The sequence below is a fragment of the Schistocerca serialis genome, chromosome 11 (assembly GCF_023864345.2).
Source record: "Schistocerca serialis cubense isolate TAMUIC-IGC-003099 chromosome 11, iqSchSeri2.2, whole genome shotgun sequence".
NCBI lineage: Eukaryota > Metazoa > Arthropoda > Insecta > Orthoptera > Acrididae > Schistocerca > Schistocerca serialis.
Window position 1 is genome coordinate 211,074,174 of NC_064648.1, and position 22,185 is coordinate 211,096,358.

The 22,185-nt window shown below is 44.4% G+C and overlaps 1 protein-coding gene across 1 annotated transcript in view; it reads right to left on the reverse strand.

Moving 5' to 3' along the window:
* Window positions 1-22,185, reverse strand: part of LOC126426664 (voltage-gated potassium channel subunit beta-2) — a 718,526-nt gene that overhangs the window by 13,222 nt on the left and 683,119 nt on the right. Inside the window, exon 10 of the mRNA XM_050088549.1 lies at window positions 18,806-19,069. Coding sequence (XP_049944506.1) covers window positions 18,806-19,069 — 264 coding nt within the window. The remainder of the gene's footprint in view (window positions 1-18,805; window positions 19,070-22,185) is intronic.

The following is a 22,185-nucleotide window of genomic DNA, read 5'->3' on the forward strand; positions in this document are numbered from 1 at the left end:
TGCGAGAGGCGTTCAATGAATCCGAAAGTAAAGTTCTATGTACTGACTTGGCAGAAAATCCTAAGAAATTCTGGTGTTATTTCAAAGCGGTAGGTGGATCGAAACAAAATGTCCAGACACTCTGTGACCAAAATGGTACTGAAACAGAGGATGACAGACTAAAGGCCGAAATACTAAATGTCTTTTTCCCAAGCTGTTTCACAGAGGAAGACTGCACTGTAATTCCTTCTCTAGATTGTCGCACAGGTGACAAAATGGTAGATATCGAAATAGACGACAGAGGGATAGAGAAACAATTAAAATCCCTCAAAAGAGGAAAGGCCGCTGGACCTGATGGGATACCAGTTCGATTTTACACAGAGTACGTGAAGGAACTTGATCCCCTTCTTGCAGCGGTGTACCGTAGGTCTCTAGAAGAGCGTAGCGTTCCAAAGGATTGGAAAAGGGCACAGGTCATCCCCGTCTTCAAGAAGGGACGTCGAACAGATGTGCAGAACTATAGACCTTTATCTCTAACGTCGATCAGTTGTAGAATTTTGGTTAAAAAAATGGTTCAAATGGCTCTGAGCACTATGGGACTCAACTGCTGTGGTCATCAGTCCCCTAGGACTTCGAACTACTTAAACCTAACTAACCTAAGGACATCACACACATCCATGCCCGAGGCAGGATTCGAACCTGCGACCATAGCAGTCGCACGGTTCCGGACTGCGCGTCTAGAACCGCGGGACCACCGCGGCCGGCGTAGAATTTTGGAACACGTATTATGTTCGAGTATAATGACTTTCCTGGAGACTAGAAATCTACTCTGTAGGAATCAGCATGGGTTTCGAAAAAGACGGTCGGGTGAAACCCAGCTCGCGCTATACGTCCACGAGACTCAGAGGGCCATAGACACGGGTTCACAGGTAGATGCCGTGTTTCTTGACTTCCGCAAGGCGTTCGATACCGTTCCCCACAGTCGTTTAATGAACAAAGTAAGAGCAAATGGCCTATCAGACCAATTGTGTGATTCGATTGAGGAGTTCCTAGATAACAGAACGCAGCATGCCATTCTCTATGGAGAGAAGTCTTCCGAAGTAAGAGTGATTTCAGGTGTGCCACAGTTGAATGTCATGGGACCTTTGCTGTTCACAATATGCATAAATGACCTAGTGGATGACATCGGAAGTTCACTGAGGCTTTTTGCAGATGATGCTGTTGTGTATCGAGAGGTTGTAACACTGGAAAATTGTACTGAAATGCAGGAGGATCTGCAGCGAATTGACGCATGGTGCAGGGAATGGCAATTGAATCTCAACGTAGGCAAGTGTAGTGTGCTGCGAATACATAGAAAGATAGATCCCTTATCATTTAGGTACAAAATAGCAGGTCAGCAACTGGAAGCAGCTAATTCCATAAATTATCTGGGAGTACGCATTAGGAGTGGTTAAAAATGGAATGATCGTATAAAGTTGATCGTCGGTAAAGCAGATGTCAGACTGAGATTCATTGGAAGAATCCTAAGGAAATGCAATCCGAAAACAAAGGAAGTAGGTTACAGTACGCTTTTTCGCCCACTGCTTGAATACTGCTCAGCGGTGTGGGATCCGTACCAGATAGGGTTGATAGAACAGGTAGAGAAGATCCAACGGAGAGCAGCGCGCTTCGTTACAGGATCATTTAGTAATCGCGAAAGTGTTACGGAGATGATAGATAAACTCCAGTGGAAGACTCTGCAGGAGAGACGCTCAGTAGCTCGGTACGGGCTTTTGTGAAAGTTTCGAGAACATACCTTCACCGAAGAGTCAAGCAGTATATTGCTCCCTCCTACGTTTATCTCGCGAAGAGACCGTGAGGATAAAATCAGAGAGATTAGAGCCCACACAGGAGCATACCGACAATCCTTCTTTCCACGAACAATACGAGACTGGAATGGAAGGGAGAACCGATAGAGGTACTCAGGGTACCCTCCGCCACACACCGTCAGGTGGCTTGCAGAGTATGGATGTAGATGTAGATGTAGATTTTGATGAATGGGTGAATCGACAGAGGAATAAATTAATGGATGGTTAGATGATTTGTTGGAGAGATTGATGGACTTTGTTACTGATAGACTTCATGAGTGAAGGATATTTGATAGAGTGATGATTGACTAACTGACAGACTGATGGTTGGCCAATGACAGAATGAGGTATGGCGTAGTTGCTTGATAGAAGGGTTGACCAGTTGACTGGCTGATGGATTGATTCACAACCCAAATAATTGACGAAAGGGTGGATAAATAGATGGCTAGAAGGATGGATGGATGAGCTGAAGTAGGAATGAATTAATGAATGGAGAGATTGATGAACTGTATGACTGACAGAATGATACATCGATTAATTAATTGATTATTGGTTGCTTTATGTAAATTATTGATCAGATAGCTGAATAAGATCTTTTTCACATCGTCCTTATTTTCATTTTCTTCTGAGAACATTCCAGATCACTTGAGAATGTCATAAAGATAAACATTCAGAAAAATCGTAAAAATTTTAATATTTCATGTTCAAAAATAATCTCGAATATTCAATAATACTCATGGATACTAAATCCACTTCATTATTCGATAACACCCTAATTTTAAACAGAGTAAAGTGTCATTCAGTTATTCAGTTCTTTATGAAACACCAAAAGTATACAAAAAACAAACATAAATATTCGAGAACGTTAAAACTTGTAATGAAATGACTTTGATGGAGACAATTCCAATGGCAATGATCTCGTGTAACACATTCCCAACTGGTTCCCAGACTTCCTGTAAGAAGGCCATGGACTGAAGCCCTTTCTACACACCCATATCTCCGAACTCAAACCCTGCAGTTCGGAACGGAAATCTTTTTCAAAGATGGGAATGGAGGGCTGCCAATTCATATAACTGCAGGGGTGGGTCTCAGAGTTTCAGGAGAAGGCATGAACAAATTGTGCTAACATTTATTATATACATTGATTTAAGTGACTATTGATGTATGGATGGATCAAATAACTGATTGATTGGTGTATTAATTGATTATAGTTTTTTTTCAGTGAAAATAATCTGGAACGAGTCACTTTACAGGATACATGTAAATGATAACTCCTAAAATAAATGAACATATTATTTTTCGATCGTACACTGTCATTAGACTTAGAAACTGTGTTTTTCTGAGTACAGTTGGATGACTGACTGGGCTTCCTTGAAGGGACTGTACACCTCTGTAGATCTGCTCAGCAGTTGGAACCCTCACACCAAATGCATCCAAAAAGGATGTGTACTCCCACACAGGAGAAGGATACTGGTACCCCTGCATCAGACTACACACACTCTTTGCCTTGAGCTCATAGGTGATCCACTTTAGGGTACAGATTAGGTGGTTAGATGGATCCACCTTCAGGGACGTACAGCCAGTTCACACATACAGACTCCAGTAGCAGATAGTGGAATCCATCTGTGCTGAGACCTTAAGCAGTGACTAGCTGGTTACGAGAACAGATTGGGCTCACCAGGAGGTTAGATATGCTTAATATCCTTAATAAGATTCATCAAGAAGGAATATGTGCTCAAGGAAATACAGTCAAACCTCCATATAACAATTACCAATACAACGACAAAACCCGGTACAGCGATAATTTTATATTTCTCCGGCTACTATGTACTATGTTAATTACCCCCCCCCCCAATTACAATGATGAAGTAAATTTGGCAACACCCTGCTATGTTTTTGTTGTTGTGGTCTTCAGTCAAGAAACTGGTTTGATGCAGCTCTCCATGCTACTTTTTCCTGTGCAAGCTTCTTCATCTCCCACTACCTACTCCAACCTACATCCTTCTGAATCTGCTTATTGTATTCATCTCTTGGTCTCCCTCTACGATTTTTACCCTCCACGCTGCCCTCCAATACTAAATGAGTGATCCCCTGATGCCTCGGACGTGTCCTAACAACCGATCCATCCTTATAGTCAAGTTGTGCCAAAAATTTCTCTTCTCCCCAATTCTGTTCAATACCACCTCATTAGTTACGTGATCTAGCCATCTAATTTTCTACTTTCTTCTGTAGCACCACATTTCGAAAGCTTCTAATCTCTTCTTGTCTAAACTATTTATCGTCCATGTTTCACTTCCATATATGGCTACACTCCATGCAAATACTTTCAGAAAAGACTTCTTGACATTTAAATCTATACTCTATGTTAACTAAATTCTCTTCTTCAGAAACGCTTTCCTTGCTATTGCCTGTCTACATTTTATATCCTCTCTACTTCGACGATCATCAGTAATTTTGCTCCCCAAATAGCAAAACTCCTTTACTACTGTAAGTAGCAGAACTGATTTACTATTTTAAGCGTCTCATTTCCTGATCTAATTCCCTCAGCATCACCCGACTTAATTCGACTATATTCCATTATCTTCGTTTTGCTTTTGTTGATGTTCAGCTTATATCCTCGTTTCAAGACACTGTCCATTCCGTTCAACTGCTCTTCCAGGTCCTTTGCTGTCTCTGACAGAATTACAATGTCATCGGCGAACCTCAAAGTTTTTATTTCTTCTCTATGGATTTCAATTCCTACTCCAAATTTTTTTTTGTTTCCTGTACTACTTGCTGAATATACCGATTGAATAACATCAGCGGTTGGCTACAACCCTGTCTCACTCCCTTCCCAACCACTGCTTCCCTTTCATGCCCCTCGACTCTAGTAACTGCCATCTGCTTTCTGTACAAATTGTAAATAGCCTTTCGCTCCCTGTATTTTACGCCTGCCACCTTCAGAATTGAAAGAGAGTATTCCAGTCAACATTGTCAAAAGCTTTCTCTAAGTCTATAAATGCTAGAAACGTAGGTTTGCCTTTCCTTAATCTATTTTGTAAGATAAGACGTAGGGTCAGAATTGCCTCAAGTGTTGCAACATTTCTACGGAATCCAGATTGATCTTCCTCGAGGTCGGCTTCTACTAGTTTTTCCATTCGTCTGTAAAGAATTAGTATTTTGCAGCCGTGGCTTATAGTTAGGGTAATTTTCACATCTGTCAACACCTGCTTTCTTTGGGATTGGAATTATTATATTCTTCTTGAAGTTTGGGGGTATTTCGCCTGTCTCATATATCCTGCTCACCAGATGGTAGAGTTTTGTCAGGACTGGCTGTCCCAAGGCTGTCAGTAGTTATAATGGAATATTGTCTGCTCCCGGGGCCTTGTTTCGACTTAGGTCTTTCAGTGCTCTGTCAGACTCTTCACGGAGTATCCTATCTCCCATTTCATCTTCATCTTCCTCTTCCATTTCCATAATATTGTCCTCTATATAGTCCTTCTATAGAATAGCGTACTGCCCCGGGCGTTCTGTGCTGAGCGGCAAACGTCAAAAGCTCCTTTGTTTGTTTCAAACACTGGTTCAGTTTAGTTTGTCCGTTGTTGAGCTTCAGTAGCAGACAGAAATGTTTTGTCGAGCTGATAAGCTTATCTCTGCGATTTTTGCATCCTGTGAATGTTTTTAGTTGATGCAAACGCCTTGGACTTCGCTAAGATTTGGACCGTGGCTGGAAATCGGAAACGAATAAGGTTGGAGACAAAAACGGAGGTTTTTAAAAAACATTGATAGCGGAATGAAGCAAGTAGACGTGGCGAGGAAGTATGGACTTGCACGATCAACGTTAGCTACATTCCTTAAAAACCGAAAAGAAATTGAAGAAAGTTTTGCAGGTGGCAAACTTGAAGAAAAAGAAGCTAGTGCTGACTGTGTAGACAGGGGTACAGTGCGGTGGTTTCCTGAGATGCGTGCGCAGAATGTACTAATTAATGGTCGGTTGATACGCCAAAAGGTCTTAGATTTCCCTAAGTTGCTTGGCGATTCTAATTTTAAGGCAAGTGACGGATGGTTGGAATGATTTAGGGACAGGCATGGGGTCATTTTTAAAGTGATTTACGGAGAAGAAAAATCACCACCTTCAGTCGATGCAGAACTTTGGAGGAAAAACTGCACGTGTAAACTGTTAGAAAAATACAGTCCTGAAAACTTGTACAGATGAGACGGGATCCTTTTATGAACTGGTGCCAGAGAACACGATGGCCTTTAGAGGGGAAAAGTGTAAAGGAGGGAAGCAGTCTAAAGTACGCTTAACTGTAGCAACGCGTCAGGGACACATAAATTGACACGGCTGGTCATCGGACGATCAGCAAACCCACGGTACTGACATTCAAAGTGATCTGGAGATTTATTCAGCAGTTACTGGTAAAACCATAGATGTCTTAGTAGTTCAATACTTGTCAGTGGATGATGAGGCAGCCAGCCGCTGTGGCCGAGCGGTTCTAGGCGCTTCAGTCCGGAACCGCGCTGCTGCTACGGTCGCAGGTTCGAATCCTGCGTCGGGCACGGATGTGTCTGATGTCCTTAGGTTAGTTAGGTTTAACTAATTCTAAGTCTAGGGGACTGATGACCTCAGATGTTAAGTCCCATAGTGCTTACAGCAATTTTTTTGATGATGAGGCGTTGGTGTTTGAAGCATGAACCGACGAATCTATCATGGAGGAGTTAAAAGGTAATGACGATGAAAGTGAAGTGATAAGTGCGAATCACCGTCCTCTGTTGGAGCCAATAGGTCAGTTGGAAACCATTCAGCATCTTCAATACCCAGTGTTTCAGGGCAGCGAATGATTGCTTTAGAGGAGATAAAGACAGTATTCACAAGAGAATCTTCAACAAAAAATAAATAAATGAAAATAAGTGCATTTGTATGAACCCAAAAGTAAGAAATACCACAGGTAAAGTGTTAATAAATGAAGTGAACAAAATGTGTTTCATTATTTTTCTTTTACGTTATTTTTCATCAGAAAAGCACTACAGTAATGTACTTCTCGTAACAAAACCTCATTATGACAACAACCCTGGTACAGTAATTTAATTTTCATGGTCGCATGAAATCATTATGTCGATGTTTGACTGTATGCACACCTGCCTCGAACATGCAGGAGACTCATTTTGGAATATGGGTTAGTTGGATAAATGGTTAGATACACCTCCTCTTATAGCTGATACAACAGGAGGTGGAAAAATATGGAGACAGCAAATACACAACACATTACCGTCTCTAATATGCTGTAGGAACACCAAAACAGCTTCCAGTCCCCTCGGAATGGATAAATACAGGTTCTGTACGATTTTCTAGAGAATCTCATGCTACTGTTCTTGCAAAATACTGGCAATGGCAGCTAAAGATGATGGAGCTGGATAGCGGTAACAGGCCGGCCGGAGTGGCCGAGCGGTTAAAGGAGCTACAGTCTGGAACCGCACGACCGCTACGGTCGCAGGTTAGAATCCTTGGATGTGTGTGATGTCCTTAGGTTAGTTAGGTTTAGGTAGTTCTAAGTTCTATGGGACTTATGACCTCAGCAGTTGAGTCCCATAGTGCTCAGAGCCATTTGAACCATTTTGATAGCGGTAACACACCCATCTCTCGAAAGTAAACCACAAAGGCTCAACAATAATGAGATATGGTGACTCTGGTGACTAGGAGACATTCGACACTTCGCCCTCCTGCTCACAAAACCAGTCGTGGACGATGCGAGCTGTCTGGAAGGGGCTCTCAGAATTTAAGAGAGCGTTGGAAGACTTAGGATCAAACAAGGCAGAAGGGATAGATAACATTCCATCAGAATTTCTAAAATCATTGGGAGAAGTGGCAACAAAACGACTATTCACGTTGGTATGTAGACTCTAAAATAGATTAAGGAAAGGCAAACCAACGTTTCTAGCATTTGTAGACTTAGAGAAACCTTTTGACAATGTTGACTGGCATAAGAAGAAATAAAAGCTTTGAGGTTCGCCGATGACATTGCAATTCTGTCAGAGACAGCAAAGGACTTGGAAGAGCAGTTGAACGGAATGAACAGTGTCTTCAAAGGAGGATATAAGACGAACATCAACAAAAGCAAAACGAGGATAATGGAATGTAGTCGAATTAAATCGGGAGATGCTGAGGGAATTAGATTAGGAAATGAGACACTTAAAGTAGTAAAGGAGTTTTGCTATTTGGGGGGCAAAGTAACTAATGATTGCCGAAGTAGAGAGGATATAAAATGTAGACTGGCAATGGGAAGGAAAGCGTTTCTGAAGAAGAGAAATTTGTTAAGATCGAGTATAGATTTAAGTGTCAGCAAGTCGTTTCTGAAAGTATTTGTATGGTGTGTAGCCATGTATGGAAGCGAAACGTGGACGATAAATAGTTTGGACAAGAAGAGAATAGAAGCTTTCGAAATGTGGTGCTACAGAAGAATGCTGAAGATTAGATGGGTAGATCACATAACTAATGAGGTATTGAATAGGATTGGGGAGAAGAGGAGTTTGTGGCACAACTTGACCAGAAGAAGGGATCGGTTGGTGGGGCACATTCTGAGACATCAAGGGATCACAAATTTAGTATTGGAGGGCAGCGTGGAGGGTAAAAATCGTAGAGGGAGATCAAGAGATGAATACACTAAGCAGATTCAGAAGGATGTAGGTTGCAGTAGGTAATGGGAGATGTAGAAGCTTGCACAGGATAGAGTAGCATGGAGAGCTGCATCTAACCAGTCACTGGACTGAAGACCACAACAACAGCATGTAGAATGTATGAATCTGGCAACATGCCATCTGACGTTTGGAAAAATATCATACTTCCTGGCAGATTAAAACTGTGTGCTGGGCCGAGACTAGAACACGGGACCTCAGCCTTTCTCAGGAAAGTTTGGAAAGTAGGAGACGAGGCACTGGCGGAATTAAAGATGTGAGGACGGGGCCTAAGTCGTGCTTGGGTAGCTCAGTTGGTAGAGAACTTGCCTGCGAAAGGCAAAGGTCCCGTGTTCGAGTCTCGGTCCGGCACACAGTTTTAATCTGGCAGGAAGTTTCATATCGGCGCACACTCCGCTGCAGAGTGAAAATCTCATTCCGGAAACGTCCCCCAGGCTGTGGCTAAGCCATGTCTCCGCAATATCCTTTCGTTCAGGAGTGCTAGTTCTGCTAGGTTCGCAGGAGAGCTTCAGTAAAGTTTGGAAGATAGGAGACGAGGTACTGGCAGAAGTAAAGCTGTGAGGACGGGGCGTGAGTCGTGCTTGGGTAGCTCAGATGGTACAGCACTTGCCTGCGAAAGGCAAAGGTCCCGTGTTCGAGTCTCGGTCCGGCACACAGTTTTAATCTGCCAGGAAGTTTCATATCAGCGCACACTCCGCTGTAGACTGAAAATCTCATTCTGGAAACATTCCACCATGTCTCCGCAATATCCTTTATTCCAGGAGTGCTAGTTCTGTTACGTTCGTAGAAGAGGTTCTATGAAATTGGGAAGGTAGGAGACGAGGTACTGGCAAAATTGAAACCGTGAGGATGGGTCGTGAGTCGTGCTTGGGTAGCTCAGTCGCTTGAGCACTTGCTCGCAAAAGGCAAAGGTCCCGAGTTCGAGTCTCGGTCCGGCGCCCAGTTTTAATCTGCCAGGAAGTTTCATATCAGCGTACACTTAGCTGCACAGTGAAAATCTCCTTCTGGTATCTTACACAGAATTCCGAAGACTGCAACAGCTGACAAGTGCGAGAAGTATCATACAATCAACTTAACAGCTCATGCATCCAAGTTGCTGACAAGAATAATATACAGAAGAATCGAAAAGAAAGTTGAAGATGTGTTGGATGAAAATCACTTTCGCTTTAGAAAAGGTAAAGGCACCACAGCTGTGGCCGAGCGGTTCTCGGCGCTTCAGTCCGGAACCATGCGGCTGCTACGGTCGCAGGTTCGAATCCTGCCTCGGGCATGGATGTGTGTGATGTTCTTCGGTTAGTTAGGATTAAGTAGTTCTAAGTTCTAGGGGACTGATGACCTCAGATGTTAAGTCCCATAGTGCTGAGAGCCATTTGAAACATTTTAAAGGCACCAGAGAGGCAAATCTGACGGCGCGGTTGATAATAGAGGCAAGGCTAAAGAAAAATTAAGACATGTTCTCAGGAGTTGTCGACTGAAAAAAATGTTGGGTAACTTAAAATGGTACAAGATGTACGAAATTCTCAGAAAAGTACGGGTAAGCTGCAGGGAGACATGGATGATATACAATGTGTACACGAGGTGGTGGTGGTTAGTGTTTAACGTCCCGTCGACAACGAGGTCATTAGAGACGGAGCGCAAGCTCGGGTTAGGGAAGGATTGGGAAGGAAATCGGCCGTGCCCTTGCAGAGGAACCATCCCGGCATTTGCCTGAAACGATTTAGGGAAATCACGGAAAACCTAAATCAGGATGGCCGGAGACGGGATTGAACCGTCGTCCTCCCGAATGCGAGTCCAGTGTGCTAACCACTGCGCCACCTCGCTCGGTTATGTGTACACGAGCCAAGAAGGAATAATAAGAGTGGACGACAAAGAAAGAAGTGTTCGGATTAAAAAGGGTGTAAGACAGGGATGTAGTCTTTCGCTCCAATCTGACATCGAAGAAGCAATGATGGAAATAAAAGAAATATTCACGAGTGGAGTTAAAATTCAAGCTGGAAGTGTATAAATGATACAATTCGCTGATGACATTGCTACCTTGAGTGAAAGAGAAGAAGAATTACATGATCTGCTGAATGGAATGAACAATCTATTGAGTGCGGAATATGGACTGAGAGTGAATCGAAGAAAGACGAAAGTAATGAAAACAGCGAGAAACTGAACACAAGGAATCATGGTCACGAGGGAGATGAAGTTAAGGAATTCTGCTACCTAGGCAGCAAAATAACCAATGTGATTCTTGAGTTTCTCCCGGCGTATTTGATAATCAAAATATCCACGGGTGTGCTGCCGGTCTATAGTGTCCAACGGGCACAATATTTCGGCGATCATACATGTCGCCATCATCAGGTGAACTGACGGACTGAGCTCCTGTGAACGTGCCGGCACGGAGATCCGTACGCTATGGCTGCTCAGAGGGAACTGGGTTCGGTCGCGGCGGCGGCCGATTTAAATACCCTCGGCCCGCGGCGCGCTCCCTCCGCCGTCCGCGCCCCGCGCCACGGTCGCGCGGTGGAACAGATTGCGACGGCGTCTGAGATGACGTCGGAGTGATGGCTCTGTCCGCCGTGGTCGTCACAACTATACGTTTGCTCGATTTATTCTCGATTAACCCAATCGCTGGTTCCCAAGCCTTGCTAAGATTATAGCCACAGTCACGGTTTATGAGGTCGTCATTGGTGCGAATTTCGATGGCCTCTCTAACAACGCTGTCCCAGTATCTCGACGTCTGTACCAGAATCCTCGTGCGGTCCTACTCCATGGCGTGATTTTCCGACAAACAATGTTCAGCGACCGCCGACTTGCTCGGATACATCAGTCGAGTGTGCCTCTGGTGTTCACGGCATCGATCCTCGACGGCACGCATCGTCTGACCAATATACGACTCGCCACATTGACACGGAATCTGGTACACGCCGGCCTTCCTCAAACCGAGGTCATCTTTGGCGCTCCCCACCAGTGCACGAGTTTTATTTGGAGGACAAAACACAGTTCCGACCCGGTGTTTCTTCAGAATGCGGGCGATTTTCCCCGAGAGTGCGCCAGTGTATGGAATAAATGCAGTGCCTACCTCCTCCCTCGTGACTTCATCCATCTCAACAGGTTGTGCTGCAGTGGTTGGGCGGAGAGCACGTCGAATCTCCCACTCTGAGAACCCATCTTGTCGAAATACAGTTCTCAGATGTTCCAATTCCTGGGGTAGACTCTCTGCGTCAGAGATAGTGCGCGCCCTATGTACTAGAGTTTTAAGTACCCCGTTCCTCTGTGAAGGGTGGTGGCAGCTGTCTGCGTGAAAATACAGATCAGTGTGCGTTGTCTTCCGATACACCCCATGACCTAGGCTGCCGTCAGCCCTTCTCTTGGCCAAGACGTCAAGGAAAGGTAATTTACCCTCCGTTTCAGTCTCCATAGTGAATTTGATGTTGGGGTGTATGGAGTTTAGATGTGTAAGGAAGTCAAGGAGTTTATCCATACCATGTGGCCAGATGACGAACGTGTCGTCCGCGTAACGGAAAAAGCAAGTACGTTTCCATACGGATGACGACAGGGCTTCCTCCTCGAAGTTCTCCATGTACAACGGTTTCAAATGGTTCTGAGCACTATGCGACTTAACTTCTGAGGTCATCAGTCGCCTAGAACTTAGAACTAATTAAACCTAACTAACCTAAGGACATCACACACATCCATGCCCGAGGCAGGATTCGAACCTGCGACCGTAGCGGTCACGCGGTTCCAGACTGAAGCGCCTTTAACCGCACGGCCACACCGGCCGGCTAAAGTCTCCATGTACAAATTCGCTACCACCGGTGAGAGTGTGCTACCCATGGCGACTCCCTCCGTTTGTTCGTAGTATTCTCCATTAAAAAGAAAATACGTGGAAGTCAAGACATGCCTAAAAAGTTCAGTGGTGTTCTCGTCAAACTTCTGACTAATCAATTCTAGTGACTCTCGAAGGGGTACCCTCGTAAACAAGGAAACGACGTCAAAACTCACCATGATATCTGACTCATCCAACCTGAAGCTATGAAGGCGTTTAAGAAAATCCACGGAATTACGGATGTGATGAGGGCATTTACCCACATAAGGACTTAATATTCCCGTCAGGTATTTGGCCAACAAATATGTAGGTGCCCTGATGTTGCTGACAATGGGGCGTAATGGTACCCCCTCTCTGTGAACCTTCGGGAGTCCATATAGTCTAGGCGGTACCGGACCTTGGGGTAACAATTTCTTAGCGTCACCCTCCGGTAAATCTGCGTCATTGAGAAGCGCCCTCGTCTTGTTCTCCACCTTCTTTGTAGGGTCAACGCTGATCTTCCGGTAGGAATCGTCATTTAGCAGGCTCTGCATCTTATCAGTGTAGTCCTTATGGGAGACAACAACTGTAGCATTGCCTCTGTCAGCCGGTAAGACAACAATTTCAGAGCGCTCCCTCAGATCACGAATGACCGCTCTCTCTGTACTGCTGATATTTGACTTCATCGGTTTGGATTTCGTCAACGCACGACAAGTTTCACGACGTATTTCCTCGGCTGATTCTGGCGGAAGTCGAGCTGCAACCTGTTCAACAGCACTAACAATTTCTGCGACCGGAGTGAACTTGGGGGTGGGAGCGAAGTTGAGACCTTTCTGCAGAACCGAGACTGCATCATCACTCAACACTATGCCACTCAAATTGATGACAGTCTTGCACGGAACCTGCAGAGATGGTTTGTCAAGGAGACGTGAGAACTTAGCTGTTTGACGTCCCGTAGCCTTCTTATGGGCGGAATCAGCTGACACCCAGGTGACACCATCAATCCAATCCCAGGAACAAGAAGTGAACTTACTAGCCAGTTGCAAATGTAGTTTGAGTAATTCCTGTGAGATAAACTCAAGGCTCCGGCGGGTGAGTTGCACTCTGTCACGTACCAATGCGAGGCTGGCTCGTTTCTTGATTCTCTTAGCTGCTGCAGAATCGATGTGATGCATAACCTTAGCAAAATTTGGAACAACATTCTCGGAACGACATCTCTTTAGAAAGGCAAGAGTACTTAGCAAACGACATCTACGGTGGCGCAACTTTCAAATATTGTGCCCGTTGGACACTATAGACCGTGTAACGTCTAGAGAAACAAAAACAATATATTATGTAGTAATTAGAGAATTATATGTATCATATTGTGTTATTGTATAAAATTATGTATTTTTTTTATTATTTATTTTCGAGAATATCTGCGTCGGTGAGTAATGAAACCGCCACAGACGATAAATGTCGAACAAAGATTAAAATAAGTAACTAGTATATAATACGTGACGAATAGCAATTTCTTTGTCTTCTTCATCTGGGAGTCGAACGAGTAAGATATCCTGTGTCGTAGTAGCGAACGCTAGTGTAGCATTCTTTTGTCGAGACTAAGCAATGTACGCCATTACGTGTGAATTCACAAAGGTCTGTAATCACTGAGATATTTAAAGGTTTTAATAGAGTTGTTTAAATGAAAACTTGTATTATTTATTGTTAAGCTTGCTTGCATATTATCCCATCCTGTTGAGACATTTTTCAGTTATATAAATATTATCTGTGGTGCTGAGCTGCGTGGAGAACGAAGAGCCGCTGCCGCGGCGTATTTAAACGACTTACAATATAGTCGAGCATACCGCAAGGAAGCGGTAAAATAATAGTAAAATAATATTATTTCTTTTAGCTCCCAGACTGGCAGTGAAGATCAGCAGATTTTATGATGTGTTGCAGATTGACGCGGGCTGCTGATAGGATATAATTTACAGTGCAAATAATTTAATGTACCTTCAGAATCTGATAGGAATCTTGCTGTGCTCCGTTCTGATCTGGCAAACTTTATAGTGACAACGTATTTTTTAATGAGAGTCTCATGTTCTTGGGCTAGTCGTGGTATGAAATAGCATTTTAACGAGAAATAAAATCCACTGCGAACTTGTGTTTTTGAACGATCACACGGACTGTAACATCAGTGCTCATAACAAAGTAATTTCAGCTTTTAATCACTATGAAGTAGGGAAGATATATTGATTCTTAGCATGAGTTGCAGTTACGAAAAATCGTTCCTTAAATTGTAGGCCAGATACAGAACAATAAGACTTCCATATATACATTTTATTCCGCTAAAGGGTAATGATGATAAAGAAAAGCAAAGCACAGCATTGCTAAAAGTATTTCACGTAACTCTTTTCGTATATGCGATAATAAAAAACGTGAAAACCGGCAGCACACCCGTGGATATTTTGAATATAACCAGTGGTAGACGGAGCAAGGAGGACATAGAAAGTAGACTAGTAATGGGGAAAAGAGCATTCCTGGCCAAGAGAAGTGTACTAGTGTCAAACATAGGCCTTAATTTGAGGAAGAAATTTCTAAGCATTTACGTTTGTAGCATAGTATTGTATTATAGTGAAACATGGACTGTGGTAAAACCGGAAGAGAAGAGAATCGAAGTATCTGAGATGTGGTGCTACAGACGAATGTTGAAATTTAGGTGGACTGATAAGACAAGGAAATATGAGCTTAGAATGAAATTTTCACTCTACAGCGGAGTGTGCGCTGATATGAAACGTCCTGGCAGTTTTAATCTGCCAGGAAGTTTCAATGATGAGCTTGCTCACAGAATTGGAGAGGAAAAGAGAATGTGGAAAAGACTGACAAGGAGTAGGGACAGGTTGGTAGACATGTGTTAAGACATCAGGGAATGACTTTCATGGTACTAGAGGGAGCTGTAGAGGGCAGAAACTAAAAGGAAGACAGAGATTGGAACACATCGAGCAAATAATTGAAGACGCATGTTGCAAGTACTACTCTGAGATAAAGAGGTTTGCACAGGAGAGGAATTTGGGGTGAGCTGCATGAAACCAATCAGGAGACTGATGACTCAAAAAAAAAGTGAAAGGGCTGTCCAAATTGTCACCAAGATCCCACTGTGTTGCACCCTTGGGAGGAGAACACGGGCAGAAGTTGAAACAAGCCTCATCCGACCAAATGACTTTCCTCAGCTGCTCCACAGTGCAGATTTCATGGCTTTGTCACCGCATTATCCTGTTATGGGCTTTTGCATCACTGATGAGTAGTTTTGGAATCCCACCTCGCCTTGTAATTCCCATCTTATGGAGTCCCCATTCTGTTGTTTTGATGCTGATAGGGTTTGTGAATGAGACATTCAGTTGTGGGTCCTCTTACTTTCTGTCACACTCCTCTTCAATGTTTGTCTGTCACGAGCGCGCAAGACACACGTTCGTCCTTATTGTGATGCAAGCGATGATGTTTTCCCACTTTCGCTGTACACAGTATAAATCTTCTCTGTGCTGCCTCTCGAAAGACCAAACACTTCGGATATCTTGGGTCTAGAAGCATCCACCATAACAAGCATCCACAATTTGCGCACATTTCTGACATAATGCACTCACATCTACACTGAAGACTGTTTCGACCACGACTGACACCTGCATGATATTGACGACATTACAAATCAAATGGTTCAAATGGCTTTGAGCACTATGGGACTTAACTTCTGAGGTCATCAGTCCCCTAGAACTTAGAACTACTTAAACCTAACTAACCGAAGAACATCACATCCATGGCCGAGGCAGGATTCGAACCTGCGACCGGAGCGGTCGCGCGGTTCCAGACTGAAGCGCCTGGAACCGCTCGGCCACCACGGCCAGCGACGACATTACACTGGTGCCATTCGTGGTCCAACAGGTTTGGCTAGCTTCGGCATTTATGTTCAAGCATTTGTCATGTGGTTTGCATATTTTTGTCCAACCCTCGTACATAGAGACTCCAGTAACTCGTACTGGAGACCCTCAGTGTTGAGTCCTGAAGACCTGACATGCTGTTTTTGAGAAGAGATTCGATAACTCATTGGGCTTACCTACAAGGACTACACAACTGGCCATTAAAATTGCTACACCAAGAAGAAATGCAGATGATAAACGGGTATTCATTGGACAAATACATTATACTAGAACTCATTTTGTGATTACGTTTTCACGCAATTTTGGTGCATAGATCCTGAGAAATCAGTACCCAGAACAACCACCTCTGTTAATAACGGCCTTGATACGCCTGGGCATTGAGTCAGAGCTCGGATGGCGTGTACAGGTACAGCTGCCCATGCAGCTTTAAAACGATACCACAGTTCATCAAGAGTAGAGACTGGCGTATTGTGACGAGCCAGTTGGTCGGCCACCATTGACCAGACGTTTTCAATTGGTGAGAGGTCTGGAGAATGTGCTGGCCAGGGCAGCAGTCGAACATTTTCGTATCCAGAAAGGCCCATACAGGACCTTGTAATGGTACTTGAATTACGTAACCATTACGGCACCTCAACTCAACCTCTCGATACCAGCAATATTCTACTGTGTTTCTGTTAACTACTTAACATATTTCTGAGACAACATTCAGATTTGATTTCATTTTTCATACATCGATATGTTTATATTGCAATGATATTATTCTTATGTGTATTCTTTCTCTTGTCACTACGATCATTGACGTACTTGTAACTCTGATTTTTGGGCGCGTAAGCGATTATTAGTTAGTTGTTAGAGAGTCGGACCTTGAAAAAGTCAAGTCTTGGACGTCATGTTGGAAAGACGCATATTGTAGTCAGCTTATAAAATGTGAACAGTGAGGAAGATGTTTCCAAGTATGTTTTGTATTGTGAAGTGATGTTTTGTGTGTTACGTGATATTACAACAAAAGCAATAAAAAGGAAGTGTAACTTAAATTCGGAGTGCTGATTTTTTTTTTTACATCACCATTGCGCTAACTTTCAAAGGTTTAAACTTCAAAAATGGTTTGTGAAACACATCTATAAAACTTTTGAATATAGCAGAATAAAACTTATGCCTCTTTGCATCCGAGCTTGGAATCATCACCACCTAGATTTTCGACGATTGAGCCACGATTTTACAACGAGACCAGCGTGGGAAACACGAAAAGATGAGTGCCTAGTTTATTCGTTATTAGACGAAATGAGTTTATTAACTGTGCTCTAATGACACCTGCCACATAATAACTTTGTTGTTGCCCGAAAATGCAGTATTTAGCAGCGTGAGCAACACCACAACCATTATTAAATTTTGATCTTTTTTGTGGTAGGGTTGTTAGAACCTGCAATATGGGGTCGTGCATTATCCTGCTGAAATGTAGGGTTTCGCAGGGATCGAATGAAGGGTAGAGCCACGGGTCGTAACACATCTGAAATGTAACGTCCACTGTGCAAAGCGGCGTCAATGCGAACAAGAGGTGACCGAGACATGTAACCAATGGCACCCCATACTATCACGCCGGGTAATACGCCAGTATGGCGATGGCGAATACACGCTTCCAATGTGCGTTCACCGCGAAGTCACCAAACACGGACGCGACCATCATGATGCCGTAAACAGAACCTGGATTTGTCCGAAAAAATGACGTTTTGTCAATGGTGCACCCAGGTTCGTCATCGAATGCACCATCGCAGGCACTCCTGTCTGTGATGCAGCATCAAGGGTAACCAAAGCCACGGTCTCCGAGCTGATAGTCCCTGCTGCTGAAAACGTCATCGAACTGTTCGTGCAGATGGTTGTTGTCTTGCAAACGTCCCTCAGGGATCCAGACGTGGCTGCACGATCCGATACAGCCGTGCGGATAAGATACCTGTCATCTCGACTGCTAGTGATACGAGGCCGTTTGGATCCAGCACGAAGTTCCGTATTACCCTCCTGAAGCCAGCGATTCCATATTCTGCTAACAGTCATTGGATCTCGACCAACGCGAGTAGCAATGTCGCGATACGATAGACCGCAATAGCGATAGGCTACAATCCGCCCTTTATCAAAGTCGGAAACATGATGGTACGCATTTCTCCTCCTTACACGAGGCATCACCAGGCAACGCCGGTCAACTGCTGTATGAGAAATGGGTATGAAACTTTCCTCATGTCAGCACGTTGTAGGTGTCGCCACCGGCGCCAACCTTGTGTGAATGCTCTGGAAAGCTAATCATTGGCATATCACAGCGTCTTCTCCCTGTCGGTTAAATTTCGCGTCAGTAGCACGTCATCTTCGTGGTGTGGCAGTTTTAATGGCCAGTAGTGTATACACATCAGTGGATTTGGCCAGCAATTGGAAGCCCCATACTAGGGTTGTGTTTGAGTACATCTGAACAGCAGAAGCATACGTTGTACACCATATTAGTTGACCCCACAGTAGATCTGACCTGCCGTCGAGGTTTTTTGGACAGATACACCCGCTTCCTCAAGCCCGTAGGTGATCTGCTTTGACTTATTGGCTAGTCGGCCGGCTGCACCCACCTGGAGGGACTGTATGCTCTCGTAGAGCTGGTCGGCGGAGGCGGCGCCCAGCAGCAGGCACTGGACGCTCTCGTTCTTGAGCCCCCACGCGATGGCCAGCTGCTGCACCGAGCAGCCCAGCCGCTCCGCCAGCTGCGCCACGTCCCGCACCTTCTCCTGCTGCGGCCGCCGCGCCGGTGGGGCGGGCTCGCGGGGCGTGTCGTCGCCTCCGCCCCCGCCTCCGCCCCCGCCGCCTCCACTGCGGTCCTTGACCCACGTGAAGCCCTGTGCGGCCACGGGTGCGTGGACCGGAGCGGCGTGCAGTTGGCAGGTACGCAGTGTTACACACCACACTGTCACTATCTACAGCAACAGCGGCAGCAGCGAGCGGCAGCGACAGCGGTACGAGGTAGGCTGTTCCAGCTCACCACCCTGCCTGGGGGCGCCCGGGCAGACACGGGTACAGGTGGGCAAGGGTGGGCGAACGGATGACAGGGGGGCCTCGGAATTGGGCCGTAGCGTTTACAATCACAGCTCATTGGCTGAGTGCCTGTGAACAGGGGTGGCCTACCAGTTTGTGTATGTGGTACATGGCTGTCTGGTGGGAACTCTACACTTCAAGTACCATTCACGAGTATGTTGAGATGTGGATGTGGGCACCCTTGCCCCAAGGGGGGCCTTGCAATTGGGCCGTAGTGTTTACGATCACAGCTCATTGGCTGAGAGCCTATGAACAGGGGTGGCCAGCCAGCTTCCACATGTACAATATGGTCATCTGGTGGGAAGTCAACAATTCAAGTACCTGTTTACGAGTATGTTGAGAGGTGGATGTGGGCACCCATACCCTATGGAGTGCATCGGTACAGCATGGGTGCAGATGGACAAGGGTGGGCAAACAGCTGACATGGGGGTCTTGGTATTGGGCTGTAGCGTTTATGATCACAGTTCATTGGCTGAAAGCCTGTGAACAGGGGTGGCCAACCAGCTTGTGCATGTGCAACATGGCTGTCTGGTGGGAAGTCTACACTTCAAGTACCTGTTCACGAGTATGCTGAGAGGTGGATGTGGGCACCCTTACCCCATGGAGCGCACTGGAACAGCCTAGTATATGGGATGGCTGTAGGAGTGTCTGTGTCGTTCCGTTTTCATGTTTTTGGATTCCAGAGGTGTTAAAAAGCTGGGAAGACCATAGTCTACTGTACGATACTGCAGTGCCTGTGTTGTTCATCAGTATTGTGCAACATTATGTCAGACATGCACTGTTATAAAATACGTGAAATGCATTTTCTGTCGCGAATATGAACAACCATCAGTGGAATGATGGAATGACGAAAATGGTTTACAGTGTAAGGAAGTTTGCGATAAGTGGCAAAACTGGGCTCGCACCCCAGTCCAGCATAAATATCAGTATGGTCATTCCATTATACAGCTGATGGTCATCCAACTGCAAATATATTTCATTTTCATCTATGATATCCCAAAATTAATCATTGGCTAGGTTCGACAACTGAATATACAGAGTGAACCCAAACTCCAATGACAGAATTTCGGAAGCTATTTAGTGAAATTTTCAGAGTATTTTGGTACAGAGGACACTCGGTTACCAGTCGGTCTTTACAGAGCAATAATGCTCCCAAGCTTATTCACTGACAACGAATTCCTTGATATCAGTTGTATTATTTGTAGGTATACTAGTCACCAGTGACATATGAAAATTTCTGCCGGAAGCGGTCTTCAACCCGATTTGCTACTTATCATGACTGGTCATCTTAACCACTTTGGCTGTCCATGAATCCTCTCTGGACCGACCCAAACTTCCATATGTCACACTGTCTCTATCCTTATGTCATAGTCCACTAAATTCATACCTACTGCTCGCAATATTACTTGAATTCCCGCAACAGGGGAATGAAGAAACGCGAAATCGATAGCAATGTTGTTATCATCTTATGCCCACATATATTACAAGCCTACATAGGTGTATAATGACACAGTATTTCTCTTGATTCCCCGTTTTTCCACTCTCCCTGTTCCGGAATCCAAATAATACTGCTAGCAGTAGGTAATGAATTTAGTGGACTACAATATAAGAACAGAGACAGTGTGACATATCGAAGTTTGGTTAGATTTAGGGAGCGTGCACGAATACTCAAAGTGGTTGAGTGAAGCACTCGCAATAATTGGGAAATCTGGGTCCGAGTACTGTTCCGGCACAAATTTTCATATATCACTGTTGGACAGTAGACCTGTGACTAATGTAGAAAATGACAAGGAATTCGTGATCAGCAAAGAAATCTTGCAGTATTTCGTAAGGCTGTGGCTTGTCACCAGTGTGTGTGTTCTTTCAGACATACATGTGTACACTAATAGTGTTCTTATGATTTATTCAGTATATTATCCCAATTGTCTTTATTCCTCTGACAATAATTTCGCAATAGTGTAAACGCCTGTCACGTGCAAACTACAGAATAACTAAAACATACTGAGACATTGTTCGTGTCGCTGATGGAACAGCTCAGCATATCATCATCACGTTGTTTTCCTTTTTAATTCAGTAAATGCATACACAAGGTACATGTCGGACAACTCTCCAACAGTAAGCCTATCCGTGCTGCTGTGTATTACCATGAACGTAGAAGTAACATTGCTGGAAAAACAAATCTAAGAAAGGACTGAGCAGTGCTGAATGCAAGCTTGAGGTAAAAAGAGTATCGTGGGCATAATGGCTGTCAACAGTGGGTACCTGACAGAATGGGCCGAGTTTGTTTCCAAATAAGGCATATAGCATATGACATCAACATTTATACTGCTGCAAACATATTTTCAGTGCAGTACAGATGCCAACATAAATAGGGGTAAGAAATCAAACGAAATGCAACTGCTATGTAGCGAACCAGTGCAGGCTACACATCCTTCAAACTAAAATGCTCAGAAACACATCTGCACTTTTCTCAGTGTGAAGTGTATAGTTGATGTAAACTGTTCATGATGGCAATTTAGTGACGCTGTCGTGAAAGGGTATAATGCCATCCTTTGAATGTGATTCGGGTGGTTTATCAAAAAGCAGAGTCGTATGTCACTGAAAGTGTGTAGGTCGCCACACCCACAGTCAGATGACACACAAGCTTTCTAGGTGGAGAACCCCTCATGTTGTAAAATGCAGAGTGAGCACAAAGTCCTACCCTGATTATAAAAATGTATAACATAATAAGTCACATAGGTTAGTGTTACTAGTTGTTGTGACCAATAGATGGCGCTAGTGCTCCACAACACCGACGCGGTCTGTTAGGTCACGTTAGTTGCTGGCGAAATGGCGTCGAAGCTGGAGGAAGCGCAATGTGTGCTTTGGTTTCACGAAACGAAATCGCCCATTCTAACATTCTGCGTGGTGTCTGTTTGTT